This window comes from Pseudonaja textilis, chromosome 15 (assembly GCF_049901715.1).
Source record: "Pseudonaja textilis isolate UNSWEBS1 chromosome 15, rPseTex1.2, whole genome shotgun sequence".
NCBI lineage: Eukaryota > Metazoa > Chordata > Lepidosauria > Squamata > Elapidae > Pseudonaja > Pseudonaja textilis.
Genome location: NC_142004.1, coordinates 12,289,299 through 12,312,852, shown reverse-complemented (window position 1 = coordinate 12,312,852; position 23,554 = coordinate 12,289,299). Strand labels below are relative to the sequence as shown.

The 23,554-nt window shown below is 47.8% G+C and overlaps 1 protein-coding gene across 1 annotated transcript; it reads left to right on the top strand.

Moving 5' to 3' along the window:
• Window positions 1-2,955: 2,955 nt before the first annotated feature.
• MLEC (malectin) lies at window positions 2,956-19,981 on the top strand. Its single transcript, XM_026717113.2, has 5 exons — window positions 2,956-3,282; window positions 13,241-13,419; window positions 14,653-14,829; window positions 15,641-15,698; window positions 18,171-19,981. Exons 1-5 carry the CDS (start codon window positions 3,066-3,068, stop codon window positions 18,398-18,400), a joined length of 861 nt encoding a protein of 286 aa, XP_026572898.1. The 5' UTR covers window positions 2,956-3,065; the 3' UTR covers window positions 18,401-19,981.
• Window positions 19,982-23,554: the final 3,573 nt, after the last annotated feature.

The following is a 23,554-nucleotide window of genomic DNA, read 5'->3' as shown; positions in this document are numbered from 1 at the left end:
CTATTGTACCACTGTCCAAATTTGCAGGCCTTGCTCGAAGCATTGTGTTGGGGCTAGGTACCTAGTAGTGGTTTGCCCCTAGTCCCTTCAGCTTCTGTAATCGGATGATGAGGCAGGTTTAAAATCTACAATGGGAGGAATTCTGAGCACAATTCTCATAGATGAACAGCTCCACCTAGTGCCTTCATGAATACGTCTGACTGCTCAACTGGGGCACTCGCCTTTTATCAGTGTTCTAACATTTTACTGAGTTATAAGATAAGAGACAAAATACAAAAGTAAATAGGAAAGCAGTGAAGGGAATGATGGGGGGGGGGGAGATAAGTGAGGAAGAATTGGGAAAAGAAGTGTTGACTCCTCCTGTTGCAGTAAAATAAAGCATTAACATCAAAACACAACTTTTTTTCATAGTAATATAAACTAGCTATTTCTATAAGGATCTTTCAATCTAATTGGTATAACCTAAAATCAAAGTTTCATTCTTTTCCACCTCAAGCACAAAGTTCAGAAGCGGTCTCCATGTGGAAACGAAGGTGCTTATATTCCTTTCTTTAATGGGGCACTCAGCTTTTAGATGCTACAGAAATAAAAAACCAACACCCCAGAATAACAGAGTTGGAAGAGACATTCACTGTTTAAATGCCAAAGAGATGTCTCTGAAAAAAACCTGCCAGAGACCAAAGACCAACCTGCCTCAGTTTTGGCCAAGTTGTTGAGGTCTCCTGAAAAGAGGACGGAGGGGGAGTCGCTTAGGAGTCATCACCATGTCTGAGGTGTCCTTGGAAGTAATTGGAAGCTGCTTCTATTTGAAGAAACCATGAGTGAGAATGGACTGAATCCACCAGAGCCAGCAGGAACAGAAAATGGAAAGGAAGCAATGCTCTGTGGCCAGGATAGGTGCAAAACAGTGGGAAGGGGGGCTGAGTTTCTGCCTCTCTTGAGTTTCTCCTTCTCTTTTAGGGGAAGTATTCTGCCTTTTTAATATATCCTAAAATATTTCATTTTTCTAGGAGAGGGGTGGGTTTTAACTTCCAACACTTGCTATCCAGGGTAATTGATGGTAAGGAAGGAAGTAAAATGGAATGCTACAGAGTCCAGTGAAAGAGCCAACAATCCAATGATTTGAAGAGGAGGAAGAGGAAAAAGGAAGGAATGTTGATAAAAAATGTAGATCAACGGGTAAACATATACTTTAAGACGGTCCCCCAAATTGGTTAACTTTTAAGATTTGAAACTTCAACTCTCAGATCCCCTGGCTGGCTGAGGAATTCTGGGCATTGAAGCCCACACATCTTAAAAGTTGCCAAGTTTGGAGAGTCCTGCTTTAGAAGACAACAGAAAGGATAGAAGAGAGATCTAGACAATAAATGTAGCAAAGGCAGCAATCTTTAAAGAGGAAGCAGTTCAAACCCGTAATTATGGGATGGGAGAGCCCTGGCTTGATAACAGCCCACAGGAAAAGGACTTTGGAATAGTAAGCAGCACTCTTGAGTTTGTGTCAGCCGTGTGATGTGGCTGTAAAAGAAAGTCAGATGCAATTTGGGGCTCCTGCCTTCTCATCCAAAGTGCAATTTTCAAACCACAGAAAGTAAGCATTATGCACTGTCTTGCTTTGGTGAAACCCTCCCTGAAGTTCTGAGTACAGCCTGGCAACCTTCTTCTAAAATTTATTTATTTTTAAAATTGTGGACTTCAACTTCAAAGCTGGTTGAGGAACTCTGGGACTTGAAGTCCACAAGTCTTAAAGCGGCCAAGGTTGGAGACCCCTGGCTTGAAGGATGCTGCACAGGGGCCCTGACTGAAATGGAATTGCTCCAATAAGCGAGAGCAGCTTGATGCCCAAGCCAAGGGCTCCGTCCCTCAGGGATGCTTCGGTTTGGAATCCCAATGGGCCCGAATAGATGGTCTTTAAGCACTCTTCAAGCACCAGGGCTGGATTCCTCCAAGGCCCCCAGGCTGCGGCTCGTGAGCCGCAGACACTGAAGTCCAGACGCGGAGAAAGCAGGGAGCCAAGGACCAGCAAGTAGGAGCTGAAGAAAGTGCACTCTGCACATGCGCAGGGGTCAGCCGTAATAGTGGTTGTTTATTATGTTCTTATTTCTAAGCAAAGTACAGACACACAATGAACAATAAACCTATTACCACACCAAAAGGTCGACGACCTCACAACCTAAAGTTGCCAAGTTGGAAAAAACAGTGCTTTGAACATTAAACTATACTTATTTTAAAGAAACAACCACCATGGCTTTTTAAGATTTAATGGCAATGCTTGCGAATAAACCCAGGTGGGCTAAACAGCGCTACATCGTCACATGCTTCGCTTGCATGCCACGTTAACGCGGGTTCAGTCGGCAGCGCCATTCCCACGAAGGGGCCGCTACCCGAGGATAGGCGCGCGCTGCCATGACAACCGCAGGCCTCTTAGCACCCAGGCATCTATTTCCGGTTTCCTGCCAGCACGGCTCCACAATCCACCGCGCTCAGGAGCCGCGCTGTAGCTTTCTAATTGGACGGCCTGCTTTGGGCTGTACCAATAGATCGGGGGATAACCCGGGGGGGGGTTGTCGGGAAAAACAAAGGCATAGCAGTTCCTCCGTTTCCCCTCTCTCTGTGGTAATAAGCCGCGGAGAAACAGAGGCTGCCCAAGGAGAAGCGAATAGTCACACCCCCATCCGGTCGCCGTGGAACGGTCCACGGCCACGCTCTGCCCCCAGAAAGGCGGGAAGCGTCGCCTATAGGCGAAGGAGTCCCCCAATCGGCTACGTCCACTTGCGCTCTCAACGTACCTTGCTGCCATCCCCTTGCCGCGCACCTATGGGCCGGCGGCCGTGCCGATATGCAAATAGCGGGATTCCGGCAGCCAACGAGGCGGCGCGACCCCGCGAAGCCGCGCCGCGATTGGCCGGCGTCAGGGTAGCCGGCACGGCCAGCACGGTGGGATGCCCCCTTGCGGCTGAGGCGGCGGGAGGCATGTGCGAGAGCGGCAGCCGCGGCAACGGCAACGGTGGCGGCGGGGCGGAGCCGTTGCCGAGCTGAGGCGGCAGCGCGGAAGGAAGGAGCCGGAGATGGTGGCCGCGGCCGGGGGCCTGCAGCTCCGCTTCGCCTCGCTCTTGGCCGCGGCGCTGCTGGCGCTGCTGGCTCTGCAGCCGCCGCCTGGCAGCCTGGCCGGGGCCAGCCTGGCCGAGAACGTGGTCTGGGCCGTCAACGCGGGCGGGGAGGCCCATGTGGACGTCCACGGCATCCACTTCCGGAAGGACCCCCTGGAGGGACGGGTGGGACGAGGTGAGCGCGCCTCCCCGCCGGAGGCCCCCGAGCCCCTGGGGGCAGCCTCCCGCACTTGGGGGCTTGTGCACCGGAGGGGGAAGGTGGGGGGCGCTGGGTATCTGAGGGGGGTCTTGGCGTAGGGCGGGGGAGCCGCCGGGCCGGCTGCTTGGGTGACCTGAGGTGCGGTGGAGCTGCCCTGGGTCGAGGCAGCCTCCCGGGGCCTCCTGCGAGGCTGCCCTCTTCCCGTGAGGCTGCAGAGGCTGCAGAGGCTGGAGGAGAGAAGAACGTGCCCCCCGCCCGCCCTCCCGGGAGGCTCTTGGCATCTCCCGGGGCCCCCAGCAATAGGAAGAGGGTCGGGCTCTGGGCTCGACAGCGCTGCTTGTCCGGGGGGCGGGGGGGCTCTGTGTGTCGGCCAGGGGTCCCCAGGGAGCTGCCGCCCTGCCTTCCACCAAGCTGGGGGGAAAGGGGCGGTGCAGAGGTCACCTTCCACGTCGTGGCACAGTGGCAGCTGCCACAGCTGGGGTTGGGCCCTTCGCCTTTCGCTGCTCCAGGCAGAGGACCCCTGGCTCTGCACCCCTGGACAAAGGCTGCCCTCTCGGTACTGAGGCCAGTTTTTCACTGGGCCCCCTTCCAGAGGCGCCTCCGTGCAGGATTAGCCCTTCGCCCCGACTGCAGGGGGAGCTCTGGAGGCTGTGCAGATACTGGTGGGTGAAAGAGGATAGGAAGAGCACCGATCACCCCACAGGCGCCGACTTTGAGTCCGAGGCACCCTGTAGATGTCCTGGGTCAGGAGTAATGCAAAACTCATTACCCAGAACATCCATTCCCAGCTTTGGGGCTTCCAGATGTGTTGGACCAGAACTCCTGTGCATAGTGGAGCTCCCCCTTCCCTCCTTTTGTGGATTCTGCCCTTCCTATTCCTGCTTCTGCTCTGGGGAAATCATGGCTTAATCTCTCACGAGGCTTCTGTCTTGCCGCCTTGGTGTGAATTCCAATGCACCCTCTGCATGCAAGCAGAAATTTAAGCAGCGGAAGATTCTCTGGGATACAGAAGGGAAAGTGAGGGATAGACCAGCCGTTCTGACCCTTCCCGGCTTCCTCTTCTCACTACAGTGGCCTGTTCTCTTTCTTCAGAGCTGCCCTCCCTGACCTGCTTCTCTCTTTTTCACCATGTCCCAGCATCTTGGTCTCTACAGTTCTCCTTGTCATCTCTCTTGTTCCCCTTTTCTTGGCTTATTGTGGCTGGATCTCATGGCTTCACAGTGACAAACCAGAGTTTCTGAATTCTTTTGACAAGTCATATATAATCTGCTTTCCTTGTATGAATGGTAAATGCGAGAAACTTGAGCATATGGCGTGTTCTCCTTTTGATTCACATTGGATGGGGAGGAGGGACAGCCTGTCATACGTGTAGCTCTGATGGAGATAGCTGTGGTTTCTGCTCAGAGAAATAACCACACCAATTCCAGATGCCTCTTTAAGGAACTGTTTGTGGCTTAAAAGCTGCTTCTTCTCTACCTCCTTGTCTTATAAAATGCTGCAATAATTGTTGCTTCCTGTTCTTTCTACATTGCTTGGGGGGAGGGGTCTTTTTTCCTTCTGCACTGTGCTGTTTTTTAGTGTCCCAGAACTGGGCTGGTGGAAAGTGGAAAACGTTAAGCCATTGCAAAGTTGGTTGACAAAATTTCATCATCTTGTGTTCCAGTAGTTCCAATATTTTTCTGCCTAAATTTAGCTCAATTCTCTCAGCTTCTTTCCCATTCTCATTTCCAGGTCTGTTAATCGTTAAGCAGCTTGACAGAATTCTTAGAGGGTTATATTGGAAGGAGACGGCACTTTAACAATGCTGCAGTCCCTGCTTGCACATGTCCTGTAGTACTTTCACTGCTAGGGGAAGAAGGCGGCTTGATGAGTAAATTGTGTGGTTTTGCAAACAGATCATAATCTTCAGTGATGCCTCTTGTCTTCTGGGGAAGTTTACAGATATGGAACAGGATTTTGCTGCATAAGCTGAAGATTCTTTCAGTGGCATGAGCTGTCAGAAGTTTCAGCCCCTGAGTTCTGTCGTTTGTAAAAACTACAGTTTATTAACTTATTTGCAAAGAGAAGACAACTGCTTAACAGATTTGCAGTTGACAGACATAATTGGGATAGTGGACACCCTAAAAGGTAAAAGCAAAATTTAAAACTATCATGGTACACTAGAGAAATAGTCTGAAAATAAACAAATAGTTCCCATGATGAGAGATGGAAGGAATTTGGAGGATTAACTTTCAGAAGGGAAAACTAAAGGTGGAGCCCTCTTCAAATACCTGTAATCATGCCATATTGGTTGGTTGGTATCCTGCCTTTAATACTTTTTCAAATAACTCAAGGTGGCAAATAGATCCAACATTCCTTCCTCCCCTATTTTCTCCACAACAACAACAACAACAGCCCTGTGAGGTGGGTTGGACTGAGAGAGAGGTACTGAATCACCCAGCTGGCTGTCATGGCTAAGGTGGGACTTAAACTCTCGGTCCCCTGCATTGTAGCCCGAAGCCTTCACCATTAGACCAAACTGACTTGACTAGGCCAAACTGAAGGATGGTCACAATATTGTCTTATCAGGGTCTGGAACATGAAATAATGGATTTAAAACTATAGGAAGAATATGGAAGAATTATTTTAGATGAGTAACAGTGGGCTTCCTTTCTCTGGATGTATTAAGTTAGTTTTTTTTGAGCTATATTAATTTGGGCTTCCTGTCCTGAATTTGAATTCGATGGTCTTAGGCTCCTGTAACATTTCGATTCCCTGATCTCGCCCACCCTGCTCAGGATGGTGCTGCAGACATATTCTGACCCTGGAACTGAGCTATCATCAGACATAATCACACTAAGCAAATTCCAGATTTCTGATTAAAAATCAATATGTGAGAGATATTAAAACAAACCTCCATTTCTCGCATTTTCTATGTTGCCGTCACATTTCCAAATTGCCCTTTAATGTCAAAACAAAGATTCTTCCGATGTTTCAGCTCTTGCCCAAAGTACTTAGATTGACTTCTCCATGTTAGCTGCAATCTAAGGTATCAGCACATTTGAAAGTTACCAGGTTGGGAAACTTTAGCTTGCAAAATTTGGACTTTGGCACAAGTCTATAAAAAGTATTTCAGGCTTAAGCTTGCTGCAATATTCTGCTATCTTGTGACCGCAGGCAGTTGAACCGTGCGTTGTGTGCAGTCTGTCTTTTATCAAACAAATCCTCAAGGAGTTTGGCTTTTGCAAAGAGAGAGGCGGGTGTAGGAGAAGATCTGGTTGTATATGTCCCAGTCGCCTCTTCCCAAGTGAATATGGCTTTTCCCCAGCTCTGTGCATGCCCTTGGCCTGCTTCTCACTCTCTGCCTCATTTTTAGCATTAAAAGTGTGGAAGTCCAGTGAGTTTTCTGGGATCCTAGCTGTGAGAAAAGGGGATTTTTGGTTGCTTTGTTTCCTGTGTTTCTATGCTACTTTTCTCTGGTTCGTAACCTGGAGTAGTAAAAGAGAGAAAGTAAAATTGGGGAAAGAATGGCAACTCTTCAGCGCTGTTGTGTAATGACTGTGCAAAGTACTCTGGCTAGACTCTCTGCTGCCCAGGAGGGGCCGTGCTCAGGCCAAGGGTGGGCCGCCTTTCCTCAAATGCTACCAGGTGGGAAGGTGGCTTGTGGCAGGGCTACCTCTGTCCCAATAAAAAGACCCTGGCTTTGGGGCTGTTCAGGTCCATTTCTGTCTCCGTTGCTCCTGAGTTGGAGACAGCCAGTGTTAACTGTGAGGCTTGCCAAGGCTTTTCTGGAGAGGAAGGCCGGGCAAAGGCTTCGAGCTATGCACAGGCATACGCCAAGTAGGGACTTGGGGTGGGCATTCTGCATTGGATAATGACTTGGTGCTGAGGTGGGATTGGTCTTTCCCATATATATTACATTATTTTACAGTAAAATGTGTTTAAACTATAAATTAAAACAGTCTTCTCAACCTATTTCAAAGCACTATTTAGTTGGGAGAGAAAGAAGCCTTTACAATGGTATTCTGACCATCTGTTGATTGTGTGTATTATTCTCTAAATCTAAAATAATACGTAATAACGGAGTGGGTTGGGTTTGTATACTGTGGGAGTCGGTGGCCATATATTCTACTTTATATGTGTGTGTGTGTGTGTCATGGCTGTATCTTTCCTATCCAAGCTTTATGAGCTGACAATAGCAACAGAGAGAAAGACTGGACTGTAAGGAAGAAGAAAGTGGGGGGGGGGATGGAAGCCCACCTGAGTCTTGTGAGAAGCTTCAGCCAAGCCAAGATCAACTATCGATATGCGGATCTGGGAACGGAGAACCTGTTTCCTGAACAATATACAAGCACCTGGTTGGATATTTGCAGATAACTGGGGAATGGTGGAGTGGGGCGGGGGTGTGTGTGGGGGTGTGGGACATTTACTTTGCGTTGTCTCAGATTCAGCTTCGCTATTTTTGTAACCACTTAAGCTTCGGTAAAGTAAAGTACACTCTTGGCAAGACCTCCAATGGCCAGGAGTCTGTCTTTGCAAGTTGATTGAGTGGGGCGGTTGAGTGTGTGTGTGTGTGTGCGTGTATTTCACAGTCATTAATATTTTCTATATTTATTTTTGCTGGAATAAATTATCTTGTGTTCTGAACACAAGGGTGTGTTTTCTATGCTGATTCTTTGCATCTTAAATCCTTTCTTTTCTAACTTCCTCCCCAGAGTCATAGATCTCTAGTTTAAATCCTGTATGGTGGAGGATCCGCTACCTACCGCTTTGGGGACAGTTTCAATGCAGCCTCGGTTTGAGCACCTTTCATGGAAGGGAATACAACATTTAGTGGGGCAGCTTCTTCCTCTGTTGCCTCTTTTAGCAGCCCATCTAACCCGGATCGGTTTCCTTGTAGTTTCGGTCTGTTGGTTCTGGCCTTAGACCTCTGAAGGGGACCGTGGTAGCTCTCCGCAGCCTTCTGTGCTGCACGCTAAATATACCCGCTTCCTTCATCCAGTCTTGGCCAGATTTGGTTTCCAGGGCCTTCCCTGCATTGATAGCCGTCCTCTGAGCGCACTGCAGGTTGCCAACGTCCTGCTTGGATGGTGGGGCCAGGATTGGGCACAGGATTCTGGAGGTGGGGGCGGGGGGGAGGCTGAGCAAGTCAGAGGAGGGGAGGGGGACAGTTGCTTCCCGTGCCCTGCAGCCTGTGTGCCCTGGTGAGCGGGTCTTCCCTCCCTTCCCTTGTTTTAAAAGTAAGCCCAGGTCCTACCTTAGGAACTCTACAATTCAAATCCACAAAATCAACAAAAGTTGTTTAATCTTTATGGTGCTATGAATTGTTTTAATGTGTTGGCTACTGGACGAAGAGGTCATTTTCAACCATACAGGTAGATTTGATTACTTCATAATGATTTACATCGGTTTCCTCCTCCATTAGGTTTCGTCCTTGTTTTGATGTCTTTCTGCATGGTCGGTAGAGATGCAGGCATTCAGATTCACACATTAGAGGATTCCCTCCTTTCCTGTATTCCCGGAGCCATTTCTTTTGCAAACATTTCTGGGCAGATTTTTCTGGGCCTTTGGCAAGCGCGCTGAGAACCTGCAATTCCTCTTGTTGCAAAAGCCAGGCCGACTCGGGGACCCCCAGATCCATAGGGGGATCCCAGCGCTGAACCCGCCAAATGAGTAGAATAACCATTTCTCCTACGGGGAAATTTAAGATTGCAACACACTTTGTTTTCATCTGTAGCATGCTGCAGTATTGAGAACGTTCGGCTCAAGGAAGGTCCAAGTGGGGTTCTTAAAGCTTAACTCCTACTTATTATCTATCCTTCAGATCCAGTTTTGCAATTCTTGATTAGAGAATGTTGCACCCACTACTGTGGGTGAGTCAGTCTCCAGTGATGTGTGCTAAAGCTGTCAATCTTCTAATAATTGATGCTTAAATATAAATGTAAACCAGCTGTTGCTTTTGGCTGACATACCCACGTCTCATAAAAAGCTGCATTGTTTTTGAAGATGTGCGAGAGAAGGAAGAGCGGCTTTGTAGATCAAAAGAGAGATTCGCTTTGTGGCTAATTGGAAATGCTCTGTTATCAACTGATATTGTAATCACAGGCAAGTCCCTTAGCCGTACTTAAAATAAAGCTGATGCTCATCAGCCATTTGCACCTCGATTGCAGTCCGGCACTGTGTTGCTCGTGCTTGGGAGATGAAGTTAGAACCAGGGCAGGAGTGCCCTGACTTCACTCCTGAATCACTTCTCTTCTTAGTGCCTGGGGGTGAAGTTTTCTTTCCCTGAATTTGAAGGACTTCCAAGCTGGATAGCACATTTTGCCCTGATCAAGTGTGTCTAGGTCCTACAGGTAAATTGGAACAGGTTTTCCTACACATAGTGCCTGTCAGACCTGCCCCGATTTGCTCCTTTATTTAAGAAAGACCCTCGACTCCATTTATAGCGAAAGGGATACTTTCACTTGAAGCCAAGTGGGTTACAAAGCCAGAACGGAATTTCGCGGGCTAAAATTTCCCAGTTAACTTCACCCATCCAGCTCCTCCCCTCCCCTGGTCCATATTGTCCAATTCCTGTGGAGGTTCTCAGTCGTCCAAAGTCATGGCTGCCCAAAGGTGCTTTTTCAAGAGGCAACTGGACTTCTTCAGGTTTTGGATGAAGAGCAAACGTCTTCAAATTAAAAACAGAAAGTCTAGTTGCCTCTTGAAAAAGGACCTTTGGGGCTATTGTCCAATTATATTTGAAAATAATCGTTTGGGGAACAGCCTCTTCAATGGCAGCATGCTGGTTGGTGAGCCGTTGCATTCCATTCCCTCAAGGCTTAGACCAGGGGTGTCCAACCTTGGCAACTTTAAGACTTGTGGACTTCAACTCCCAGAATTCCTCAGCCAGAATTCTGGGAGTTGAAGTCCACAAGTCTTAAAGTTGCCAAGGTTGGACACCCCTGGCTTAGACCTTGAGGTGGTGTCTCTGGAAGGTATGATGAGTCTGTAGCCTCCCCCCCAATTTGGCTTCCTCCCCCACCAGGGCAGGCTGACAGCTAGTGAACGCAAAGTTCAAGCTCTGGCAGTGCCTCTCCAAACCACACCCCCATGACAACCATACAGCCAGTCCTTGGCTTATAACCACAATTGGGACCAGTATTGCCAAACAGGAAGGTAGTTAAGTTAGTCAAAGCTGATTTTCCAATCTTTCTTTTTTTTTTTTGTCCTGGTTATGCAAATCACCGCACCTGTTAAGCAAATCCAGCTTTCCTCCTGACTTTGTAGCTGCAAAAGTCACAGACGGGTCAGTCCCGTGGCCCTGGGATGTTGCAACCGCTGTAAATACATGCCAGTCACCAAGTGTCCAAGAATTTTGCGAGCATATGAGATGCTGCAATGGTCCTAAGTGCAAGGACCAGTTGTAGGTCACTTTTTTCAGCATCATCGTAACTTTGGTTAGTTGCAAGACTACAATACATAGTTTCAGATATCTGTGTGGTCAATGCAGCAAAACACAAATCTAGCTCCCTTTTGTCCGCCACAATATTTTAAGAAGAGTATAAATGCAATAAACATAGATGTAGTCCAATGATAGAAAGGCTGTTTTGGCAGAGTCCTTTTTCACTTGTGGTCTTAAATCCACAGGTTAATAATCCATATTTTCTTCTGAAAGGAGGAGGAGAAAGTGTTTTGCCTCCTCTTGGTGCAGATTCTTTCACTTTGGCTTTGCTGCCTGTGAGAGCCGGAGGGGTTCTGGGGTTTTCCGTGCAGGCCTTCTCTTGGATTGCCTTGAAGTTTTTAGCTTCAGGGCTTCTGGCTGGTTTGTGGCTTGTGATTTCTCAGGTTTTCCTCTCAGCTAAGTTCATTTATTAGGGGGGAAAAAAACGCTTATTGTGTTTCTAAACTTTGAATAGCTTTAATTGCAGATTTTTTTTCCAAGTTGAGAATGGAAGGAAACTCTTCTGTACTTACATGGCAAAAGCCCTGTTTCTGGAAAGGGTGTGCTTTAAGAATTTACACACAGGAACTCAACTTTTGCTTCAAGCCTGCCTGAATTTTGCCATGGCTTTACTCTGGGCTCTTTCGGGGAGGAGAGCTAAGCATCCCAAATGGGGGCATATGTGGAATGATTTGCCTTTGGCAGAAGTCCACAGAAAGGAGCGACAGCTTCTGTTACTGAGATACTGAATGTACTTATCATTTCTCGCAGGAATTACAGGGATTTTTATGCCAAAAACAGCTGAACGAAGGCTTCTGCTTGGCTATAATAAGGCTGAGGTTAGACATTTTGACATCAAGTCATAACCTTTACAGAGCCTAATATTAGTTCTTCAAGCATTTTCTTCTGGGCTATGGGTGGCTAAAGTTCCTTTTGTTATTTTGTGGTTCCTTTCTCCTCCCTTCCTCCCACATGCAGAACAAAAGAGGGAGGAGAGCTACCCCAAGGACACATCAGAAATCAGCTGTGTAAGATGGCATGACCTCCTTGCAGATCTGTTTGGCCCATCTGTCAAAGAACTCTTTGAGAAGCTCTCCTCCTCTTGGAATTTAACCCGTGGAATGCATAAACCATAAGAAAACATCACATACACACTTAAAATGATAATAACCCAATGAAGAGAATCACAGCATCAAATATATAGTAGTCTTTTACTAATAAACAGGTAGCACTTTACTTACGACCTTAGGAATTACGGTCATAAGTCATGCCAATCATTAGGGGGTCACCGTGTGACTCTGCCCGATTTTATGATCCTTTTTGTGGCAGTCCTTAAGAGAATCATTGCAGTCATTAAGCGAACCCCGTGGACATTAAGCAAATCCATTGTCTGTAGTGGACTTCGTTTGCTGGAAACCAGGAATACTGGGTTTCAGCAAAAAAACTGAATTGCGGTGACGTGACCATGCGATACCCCAGACAGCTGTAAATGCCGGGTGGGTGGGTGGCTGAGAACCCAGAATATCATCATGTGGCTGCAGGGTGTGTGTGTGTGTCAGAATTTCAAATTGGGGTTGTAAGGATCTCTAGGGATGCCCATTGTAACTCTGAACAGTTACTAAGCGACTGGTCGTAACTCAAGGACTTCCTGTACCACCAATTCAAGATCTTAGTTTGTAACCCGAAAGATGTAACGGCTTGCATTGCAGAGAGAAGCGCAGCTGTCTCAGTTTCTCTCCAGAAATGAAATCCCAATATTGCGCAGCCCCTGAAAGCTTTTTACTTCTTAGTTACCGTCCCCAAATCCATCAACTGGATTCCTGGGGAGAAGTGGCAGCCCACAGACATGGGCAGAGGGATGCAACGAAAGGCGTGTTCTGCACAGGGCTTTGTTTCCAGTACTGTGCCAGAGTTTGAAGCTCCCTCCCCACCAATCGCTTCCTGGTTTTGTCAAAGAGTTCCTGATTTAGCAGCTTAATTTAGGAGGGAAGAAAATGCTCCTCTGTTCCTCTTAAGCTACCGAAAGTAGGAAGTCCTTCTTGATCTGCCACACATGTCGCCAGGAAATAGGCCAGTAGACCCTGAGCCAACATCACTGGCAGAACTCTGGGGAGAACTTGTGACCGACTTGGTTTGAGCCTGCAGGTGTCTTTCGAGTTAGTTCTGTGTGTGTGCGTGTGTGTGTATCATTTGATCAGAGAATTCTTTCCTTAAGCTTTGTCGGTGTGTCCAACTTACAGGCTGCATGAAGCCCCGAGCAGCTAGTTAATGAGGCTCCACAAGATTGTATCAAAAGTTTAAAAGGGACGTGTATTATTTATATGCATTAACTATACTGTATGGTTCATACTGTATGCGGTCCAAGAGACTTAATGCGGCCCAGGCAAGCTAACAGGTTGGTCACTTGTGCCTTAAGGCCTGGGAGAAGAAGAAGGGGAGGGAAGGGGAAGCCAACACTTGAATGTTTGGAGCCACCTTCCCGTGGGCAGAAGCCTTACGCTTAGGAAAATCGTTTGTTTCTTGGAATTGCAGCTTCTGATTATGGTATGAAATTGCCCATCTTGCGCTCCAACCCTGAGGATCAGATTCTCTACCAGACGGAACGTTACAATGAGGAAACCTTTGGCTACGAGGTCCCGATCAAGGAAGAGGGCGACTATGTCCTGGTGCTGAAGTTCGCTGAAGTCTATTTTGCACAGTCGCAGCAGAAGGTAAGAAGAAGAAGAAGAAGAAGAAAAAAAATCCCTCCTGGGAGGTCAGCCTTTTTTGTGAATGGAACAAAAGCACCATTTGAAAGGCATTGGGGAAAGGTTGGTGGAGCTGGAGGAGGCATCCCAAGAGACATGGGCTGGGTGGCCCTCCTTAACGTTTTCCCCTGGACTGTGGAGGGGAGCGATCTTAAACTGCAGTTTTGACTGTCTAAATTTACTTGTCTCGTGTATGTTGCCATGAAAGGTTACCATTTTGTCCAATTAGCAGCTCTGGATGTTGGCACCCTCTCAAAGCAAGGCACAATATGAATAAAATAATATTCCCATTGGTGCAACATTTATTGAAAGCAACTCACAGTGGGCTGAAGGAGTGTAGGTGGGTGGCTGGCCGATCCATTCTTCACAGAGAGAATTTGGAGCAACTTGAAAACTCACCTGGGCCGGGCCGGGCCCTGTTTCCCTATGTCAAGGGTGTCAAACTCCATTTCATTGAGGGCTGCATCAGGGTTGTGTTTGACCTCTGAAGGCTGGGGGGCGTGTGCATGGGTGGGCCTGGCCAGCTCAACGTCACTCATGTCGGGGGCACCTGTGGTGGCCAAGTGCTAAGGCAGGACTTCCCTGAGACTTGTCCTCACTCTCATTATAATCCTTCCTTCCTTCCTTCCTTCCTTCCTTCCTTCCTTCCTTCCTTCCTTCCTTCCTTCCTTCCTTCCTTCCTTCCTTCCTTCCTTCCTTCCCTTCTCTCTCCTTCCTTCCTTCCTTCCTTCCTTCCTTCCTTCCTTCCTTCCTTCCTTCCTTCCTTCCTTCCTTGTCCTTGTCCTTGTCCTTGTCCTTGTCCTTTCCTCTTCAACCTCCTTCCTTCCCGTCTTTCCTTATTTTTCCTTCCTTGCTCTCTTCCCTTCTTTTTTTGGTCTTTCCACTTTCCCTTTCTCCTCTCCTGTCCCTTGTTCCATGCTCAAATGCAAAAGGGGAAATATTTCTCCCTTTGTTTTGCTTTCACTTCGTTTTGCTAGCCCTCTGCCAGTGAAAACTGAGCTGGGGGGGGAATGGGGGGGGGCACGTGCTGCCCACCGAGCTCCATTTGCACTGGCAGAGGCGCCCTAGGCCGGCCCTTTGCTGTTTTCAGGGTGGCCCCGCAGGCCGGATCTAAGGGCCTGATTCAGCCCCTGGGCCTTGAGTTTGAGACCCCTGCCCTACGGGTGATGGCAATTCTGTCTTCGTTTCAACTCGCAGGTTTTTGATGTGCGTCTAAACGGCCACATGGTGGTGAAGGACTTGGACATCTTTGACAGAGTGGGACACAGCACTGCTCACGATGAGATTATCCCCATCAGCATAAAGAAGGGGAAGCTGACTGTGCAGGGAGAAGTTTCTACCTTCACAGGAAAGCTTAACATCGAGTTTGTCAAGGTAAAAAACCAAAAAAAAATATGGCTAAGCCCTTTTCCCCGTCAGGAGATCGGCCGTGTCACCCACCTGGGCAGGCGGAGAAGCTGCGGGAGCCGCGTGTCTCTCTCAGTCAGGATCGAGTCTCGTCTCAAGACGAAGGGGCCATTAGAGCAGGAAGGAGGCCCAGGTAGTCCTCAACTTACAACAGTTCACTCGGTGTCCGTTTGAAATTGCAAGGGCACTGAAAAAAGTGACCTTTTTCGTACTTATGACCCCCATGGTCATGTGATTTATATTCAGTTGCTTGGCAATTGACTCGCATTTATGACGGTTGCAGTGTCCTGGGGTCGTTTTGCTTCCTTCTGATAAGCAAAGTCAACAGGAAACCAGATTCACTTAGCAACTGTGTTACTAATTGAAAAACTGCAGTGATTCACTTAACAAAACATGATGAGAAAAATCGTAAAATGGAACAAACCCACTTAACAAATTTCTCACCTAACATCATAAATTTTGGGCTCAATTGTGGTCATAAGTTGAGGACTATTTGTATTTACACCTCTTGGTAGAATGCTTTCTGAAGATGGAAAAATGGACAGAGAAATGTTGAAAAGATAGCTGGCTGGGAATCCCAATTCACTTTCTTCCAGTAGTATCGTAAACTGGACCAACTGTGTAGGCTGGTAACAACCCCTGAGAGTCTGTGAACTCTTCTACAGAGCTGCCATAAGGCCTCCTTGGGCAGCCCCAAACCTGAACCCTTCTTAAAAACCGGCTCTTCCAAAGAAACACAGGGTAACAAAGGAATTCTACTTTCTGTTGCTTTCCGCAGGGGTACTATGATAATCCAAAAATCTGTGCACTGTATGTCCTCGCAGGAACAATGGATGGTGAGTAACTCCCTTCTCTTCCCGTTTCTTCTTTGGACATCCGGGCAAATGGCGGACGATCCTGTCTCTATCCAAAGGACAGCTGTAGGTCACTCAGCAATAAGTTAAGGAAGTTAAGGTGATGTTGAACTCAGTAGCTAAAAGATAGAATCTGCAACCTCAGGAAGAGCTTCAGTTCTGTCAAGCATGGAGTTCAGAAGAGAAATAGCCAGAGCACCTAGACTTATATCCCGCTTCATAGTGCTTTACAGCCCCCTCTAAGAGGTTTACAGAGTCAACCTCTTTTTACCTACCTCGGAAGGAGGGAAGGCTGAGTCATCCTTGAGCCTGGTGAGATTTGAACTGCAAAATTGCAGGCAGCCGGCAGGCAGCAGAAGTAGCCTGAAGTACTAAATTCCAACCACTGCGCCACTATGGCCCACATATAAAATATATCTTGTGCAAATGGAATACCTGATTTTAAGAGACAGATTTGGTCAGTGTTATTTATTTTTGAAGCCTCTGTTCTAAACAGAAAAAGATGGTGTATCTATACTGTCTGATACTAATGATAAACTTAAGGATTGAAGTATTGTTATACTTTAATACCAATAGTAATTATACATTTTTTGTCAGGGCTGCCTCCTCTGAGTTGCCTTGTTTGTGACAGTAGAACTTTTTCTCCAGACTCAAAACCCTGGTGGCACCATAGCCAGAAATACCACCTGGTTTGTTCCCATTGATACTCACGCTGTCCAGAGTGGTGCAGCAGGTGTAAATGCTCAAGGGGAGTGTAATTCTGATTGTGCTGCTTTGGCTTAGGAGCCGGTGGGTTTCCCCCTGTAGTGGAGGTAAGCGAGGAGTTGAAAATGCCTGGACCTCTTGCCTCAAAGCCAGTATCAGGTTGGCTGTGCTGACGTGTCTGGGCAACATCTCCTGAATGCTGGCAACCCGGCAGAAACCATCTTGACTTCAAGATTCTGGGCCACCAAAATCCTCATCTGACTTGGCATCCTTTTCAACAGCAGTGCAAAAATGTGTGGCTCCAGCAGAAGGGATGACAGGACCCTTGAAGAGAGGAGAAGCGTCCGGGAACTGGTGTACAGTCTTAAAGGCAGTCTTGATAACAAAGAACGTCTCTCTCTGGCTGTCCTCTACACACACACACACACACACGAGCAAACGTGGCACAAGTTTAGGCTGAGTGACAGCACAATTCTGATAACAGTAGCTGGAGTTAACCTTTCAATCTGTTGAGGGCCCCCAGAAGATAGGAATGAGTCCCGCCCTGCTAAAAGAAAATAAGAGTTGGAGAAGGTTCTAGCTTTTAAGGGTTTAAACATTAACTTTTCCTTTGTACCTGCTACGTGTTTTCCCTTCTGCTTGTGCTTCCAGCCGATGGAAAGGTTTCCTTTTGTTAGAAAACTAGACTCAGCCAGCGCAGGTCACCTAAGCAGGGTTTCCTCGCAGGCGTCAGGAAAATGCCTCACGCCTTCTGGCTGAAGAGGCGGACATAGCCCTGTCTCCTCAGGTCCATTTCTGTCTGTAGGCAAGCTGGACCGGTTGCCAGGCTAAGCCGGAGATCGTCTGGAGCAGGGAAGCTGGGAGTCGCCATCTGGGAGTTGGCGGGGGAGGGAGATGTCATTCCCAATTGGCTGATCTTCCCTGGGGGGGCAGAAGGGGAGGTCACGTGGGCAGGGGCCTGGCTGTTCCGACCTACAGCGTCAGCCTATTTGACTGTTGAGAACATCCACAGCAGAGATGGGATCCAGCCGGTTCTGGCCAGTTCTGGAGAACCGGTAGCGGAAATTTTGAGTAGGTCAAAGAACCATCCAATCCCACCTCTGACTGGCCCCGCCAACCCCATCTCTTCTCTGCCTCCTGAGTCCCAGCTAATCGGCTGGGTCTTCTTTGGTTGCCCTGCCCAGGAGAACGGAGCTGGAAAGCAGGTCAGATGACATGGGGGTTTTGGCAGTGTCCTTCCCCTGCCACGCCCACCAAGCCACACCCACAGAACCAGTAGTAAAAACGTTTGAATCCCACCACCGATCCACAGGAAGTGGAAGGGAATAGGGGCAGAGGTGCCCCAGGAAAAGGAATAGGGAGTTTGTAAACGTGCCAAAAATGCTAACCTGTTGCATTTTGTGGAGAGGCAGACATGTTCAGGTGCTGCCTTGGTGGGATTCTGCATTGGCCTTGATAAGGTTTTGCGTGCGCATTAAGCATTTTTAACCCGCAGCTTTGAATCTGTAGGGGTGCTTGAATCTTGAGGGCTGTAACGGTTTAGGGCAGGGGTCCCCAAACTTGGCAGCTTTAAGACTTGTGGACCTCAACTCCCCTAGCTGGCTGGAGAATTCTGGGAGTTGAAGTCCACAAAAGTGGCCAGGTTTGAAGGCCTGGTTTAGGGTTTAGAAGAATGCTTCCTGCCTCCCTGCAGTTTGTCTACTTTGCACCGAGCTGCAGACGTTGCCATTGTTTTTCTTCTTTCTGCAGATGTTCCAAAGCTTCAGCCTCACCCAGGCCTGGAGAAGAAAGAGGAGGAGGAAGATGAAGAGGAGTACGAAGACGGGTCTAGCCCTAAAAAGCAGGCCAATAAGAACCGGGTCCAGTCAGGCCCCCGCACACCCAATCCCTATGCCTCGGACAACAGCAGCCTCATGTTCCCGATCCTAGTGGCCTTTGGCGTCTTCATTCCAACCCTCTTCTGCCTTTGCAGGTTGTGAAAAAGACAGCAAGCACAGTTGGTCTGCAAGCCAGGGCGGAGGAGTTGGGCCGGATGTGGAGTCGGTCCCAGCTTCCCCCTATTTAAGGAAAACAATGGCTTTTTAAGGAGCAGCAGGTACAATAAAGGGAGAGTTTGCACCCCCCTCAGCAGAACTTTGGGTCTTGGCCAGCTGTGGGCCAGCAGCAGCAGCAGCAGCAGCAGCAGGCACCTTTCCTGGCCAGGTGGTCTTAAAGCAGGGCCTGGATCTTTGGGGCAGCGAATCCTGCAACGAGCAAGATGGAGTCCATCGGGGCGGGAGGAAAGGCACACGATCCAAAGGTTGGCTGGAAAGAAAAGCGGCCCCTGAGCAGCCTTGCTGGAAGGATCCACGGGAGTGGAGGTGGGGGTTAGGTAGACATCCACTAGGACATTTGTAGCTCAACCCATGGTACTTATTTCCTCCTCCGAATGGGGAGGCTCACCTTGACGGATTGATGTTTGGTCAACATGCTTTTGGTTACGGGACAGGTTGAGTAGGTAATCAAGGTCACCTGTTCCGCCAGGCATTCTGAGGAGATTTTACATTCAGGCAAGTGCTTTCCCTGGTCAGGACAATTCTGGCAAGTCTTTTGAGTTGTCTGATTTAGAGAATTCCCTCTCACCGCCACCCCTGGTGTAACTTCAGTCTGTTTCTCTGCCCCATCCCATCCTCCCAACTGCTGTGATTCCACTCTTAGCTCCTCTTCCCATTCCATGTTACGTGGCAAAAAGTTGACCAGCCGAAGCTGGCACTCCAGCGGGCACGTAGGAAGCTTCCCTGATGGCCTTCCATTTTTTTTGTGCCTGGAGACTTCCCACAATCCAAGGTGGCGTCTCCTTTTCCCTGCTTTCCGCCCAGAGCTAGAAAACTCAAAAGGGTTTTTGTCTTTGAGCTTCTTCAGCCGTTCAGACTTGGCTTCAAGGCAACTTTTGAAAGAGGTGCGAGCCCTTTGAAGGGATCCCGCTGGCCGTTCCTCTCTCAGGTCTTTTTGTGGCCACAGTCCACAGTGTCCTTAAAAGGTGCTTCCTGCTGTGGAGCGCAGATTGTATTGTAAGCAAAGGCAGGGTGGCTCGAGTCTAACCTACGGAAAAATTCCCTCCTTGGGTTGTTGGGACTGCTGTGGTTATCTTCCCTAAATATTTACTAGGCTCTAAGGAATATTTCTCTCGGTCTCTTTTGATGTGGCTTTCTGGTTTTCCATTTGCTCTAGGTATATAAGTGGAATCTGGGCAAAACAAAGGCAGAGTTGAAGACATTTTCCTCAATGGCCTTTTCACACAGAGCAAGATGATTGTACCTGTCAGTCAGCCAGTTGATATTCAGCTCATGGTTGCTTGAGCTCCGCAGCAGCCAGGTTGTGCCACCGTATTTAATGTTTGATCCTATAATCTGTTCCACTTTCCCAGTTTGTGGGCTTAATTTTAAGGCACTTGTCCGGTTTCTTTCCAGTTACAATCTCAACAGGGAAATGAGCTGTCTTGCATTTTCTTTTCATACTGCTAGTAAACGTATTAAACTCAGTCAGCTGCTCTCTTTCTCCAGCTGGCTCAGAAAATTGTCTTCCTGCCCAGATTTGGCTTCCTTTTGGACATTTCACCTCAAAGTAAATTCTTTTTATTTATTTATATATATATATATTTCTACTAGACAGTGGTATGCCTGCCCTGCCTCCGCCCCCACATTGATTTAGGGATAAACCCCATTTGATTGAAAATGCTGGCAGGGATTTGCAAGAGCCCCACCCGAAAGCTGCCCTCTTTTGCTCTTTTCTGGTCATGGCTCTCGACTTTCTTCGATGGAGGTCCATCTCTGGTAGTAAGGTGTCCATTTTCATGGCTGACATCGATGAAGCGACTTCTGGGTTAGGCCCTGTGAGACAGTTGATACCTGCTAGCAGAATATAGCAAAGGCTACCTACAGCTAGGGAAATTTCACACCTTCTTTGCTTCACACACATTACCCAGAAGTAATTTCACCAAGTTCTCTATTCTTTGAATTCCAACTTGGAAGAATTTGAATTGGAAGCTATTGATGTTGCAGATCCAGAGAAATGAATCTCTTTTCTCAAAGCAGGTGGATGTTAGGTGAGCTCAGGTATGTAGCCCTGAGGGCAAGGGGGCTGCTTTTATCTTGTTACTGTTCGTTTTTTGAATCCTTCACCTTTAAACGAAACAGCCCTTGTAGCTGTTTATTTAGGGGCTGGCTTATATTTTGCAAGTGAACAGAACATACAGGCTGCCTTGCCTCACTCCTACCCTAATTTGTCCCACTTGATGGTAAAGCTGCACGTTTCCTCCACAAACGAATTGAAGGTGGAGGAAGACCAGGTGAGATATTACAACCGCATTTCCACCCCCTTCTTTCTCCAGGGCCAGAGGAGGCTAACAGTTACTGATTATCTTCCTGAACGATCGTATTTTCTCTGATTCTGAGAACTCAAAATTCCTAAAGGAAGATATGGTTTGTTTCTGATATGGATGGGTAGACTGAACACAACTGAAATTCTGCATTTCTGGGTCCTGGGGTGTAAAAAAAAATGGCAATTCGCTTTTATCATAAGAAGGTTTGGTTCCAGTCATTCACTAGTAAGAGCAGCTTTACCCCTATTTTTTTATACAGACAGAACATGACCCTAATTTTCCCTCAGAATTTGAATACGTTGAGTGTGGCAAGGCGTTCTAGTATTTTCTTTTCCTAAAGGAAACTTCAGCAAAGCCAGCATTTGAATCTGCATTTGTTGCTTCTGCCTTTTAAACTTTTTCAGGTATATTCTTTGCATATCAAAAGGTCTTTTTTTTAACGGAACTTCGTTTTGTAGAAAGTTTGCACAAGAAAGGCCCTTGGAGCCCCATGCTCTGTACACCGGCAGAAAGTGGCGAGGGTCATGCTTTACATTTCACCTCCTGCTCTGAGATGCCCTTAAAACCATGAGCGTGTGTGAGGGGGCTCGGTCTTTCATTCCTCTATACTCTGAAAACAAAAATAAAAACAGGTGATCCGTCAAGATCCTTGCAGAGTTGCCCCCCATAGAGCACATCAGAACAGAAGCTGTTCTCCTCTTCCACAGATTTTGCTTTTACAACTCTCTGGTTGTGTTTGTGCTGGGCCTAGCCCTACTCCTTATAGGATCTACAAAAGTATTAAGACTGCTGTGACTGGCACAGTTTGATCCAGAGGGTTGGGGGTGGTCAGAATCCAGAGGCATCTTGATTTAGGGACCGTGGTCCTTGTGGCTCTTCTACCTAAGCTGGAGATCTTGAGCTGGCAGGCTGCAAGGGAACGGCGCTCCAAGCTTTGCCTGCCAGATGCCAAAAGCGGATGAAGGTTCCTACTGCTGCCTCCTGTGAGAAGGGTCAGCGTTCTGGGTTCATTTCAGCCAATGCATGCTTTAGTTACGTGGTTGGAGCACCAATCCCTGTGCGGTAGTGTTATTGGGCAGAGTGGCATCCGCCTGCCCCCTTTGTGGAATTGTTTTCCTTTTCTTTGACCTTACATTTTGCTTGCTCAAATATAATGCCCTCTCCCTTAGCCAGTAGCGGGAATAAATGCCTGCTTTTTATAGTTCCTGAGGTCCCGTCACTCATATACTTACTGAGAAATGTTCCTGTTTTACTGCAGCAATTTAGACATTCAGCAGAGGAAACCTATGAATTGGGTATCATCATTTAAATATCTTGAAGAGCGAAAAAGGGGCCCTTTGAGCAACCTTGGGAAAGGCCTGCAGCTGCCTTGGACTGGAAGGCTGTGGGGGGGGCTCATCAGTGAATCCCAAAGGTAAAACGCTGCTTGGAATTAATTGGGTATCCCGGTGGATGTAGGCCAAGACTCGCTAAAAATATGTCCCATATAAGATGGAAAGGTGGTTGGGAAAGCCTAAGAAAACTGATATTGTTGGGCCTCCCTATTGGGCCACAAAGCCAAAGGTAAAGTTGGAGTTGACGCTCAGTTTATCCTAAAGACCTTCAGGTCGCTACAACCGACCGTAGTTTGCTTCTGAAAAGCCCCAAAGACCCAACACAGCCGTAGAAATCTCTGCTGGAGGATTTTGTGTGGGCCTCAAAATGCCGTCTTCCTTCGGGAGCTTAGCTGGTGGCGCACGATGCCTGCTAGCCCCGAATGCTGCTTCCTTCAAAGCAGAGGAGCCGAGGGAAAAGGGAGGCATTGGCAGCCGACCTCCTTCCGCTGCCTTTCGGGCTGCCCCCCCCCACACCCCCCACACCCCCAAAGCTGCGCTTGATGGGGATCGGAGAGTGGTGCTTAGCTTCCAAATCGCTTTATTTGACCAGGGCAAAAGGGTTCGTGTGTCCCTGGGCTGGTTTCTTGAACCAAGAGATCACTCCCTGGTTAAACTTGAGGGAAATTATTTGGGGTGCCTTTGGGGAGTGCCTTGAGAGATTTTTGAATTCCCCCCCAGGGAAAGGGCCTGACCTTATTTTCTCTCTCTCTCTCTCTCTCTCTCTCTCTCTCTCAACTTCACTTCCTAAGCCAATTGGAGTCAGGTCACCTCTGTCACGATCAAAGTTGAAGTGGAGATGATAATCCTTGTTCTTACCAACAAGGCAGATGCAGGTTTTGAGGGCTACAGAAGATTGAGGCCCCCATCCTTTATTGTACGGTTGTGTATGTTTTTATCTTTTCTATTTGTGTCCCTGCTTGCTAAAGAGGCATTGACACAGTGGCCTCTTAGGACAGCCCTAGAACAGAGGTCTCAGACTTGGCAGCTTTAAGACCTGTGGACTTCAACTCCCAGAAATTTCCAGCCAGCTATGCTATGCTATGCTATGCTATGCTAAGCTATGCTATGCTAAGCTATGCTAAGCTATGCTATGCTATGCTATGCTATGCTATGCTATGCTAAGCTATGCTATGCTAAGCTATGCTATGCTATGCTAAGCTATGCTATGCTAAGCTATGCTATGCTATGCTATGCTATGCTATGCTATGCTATGCTATGCTATGCTATGCTATGCTATGCTATGCTATGCTATGCTATGCTATGCTATGCTATGCTATGCTATGCTATGCTATGCTATGCTAAGCTAAGCTAAGCTATGCTATGCTATGCTATGCTATGCTGGCTGGAGAATTCTGGGAGTTGAAGTCCACAGGTCTTAAAGTTGCCACGTTTAGGGA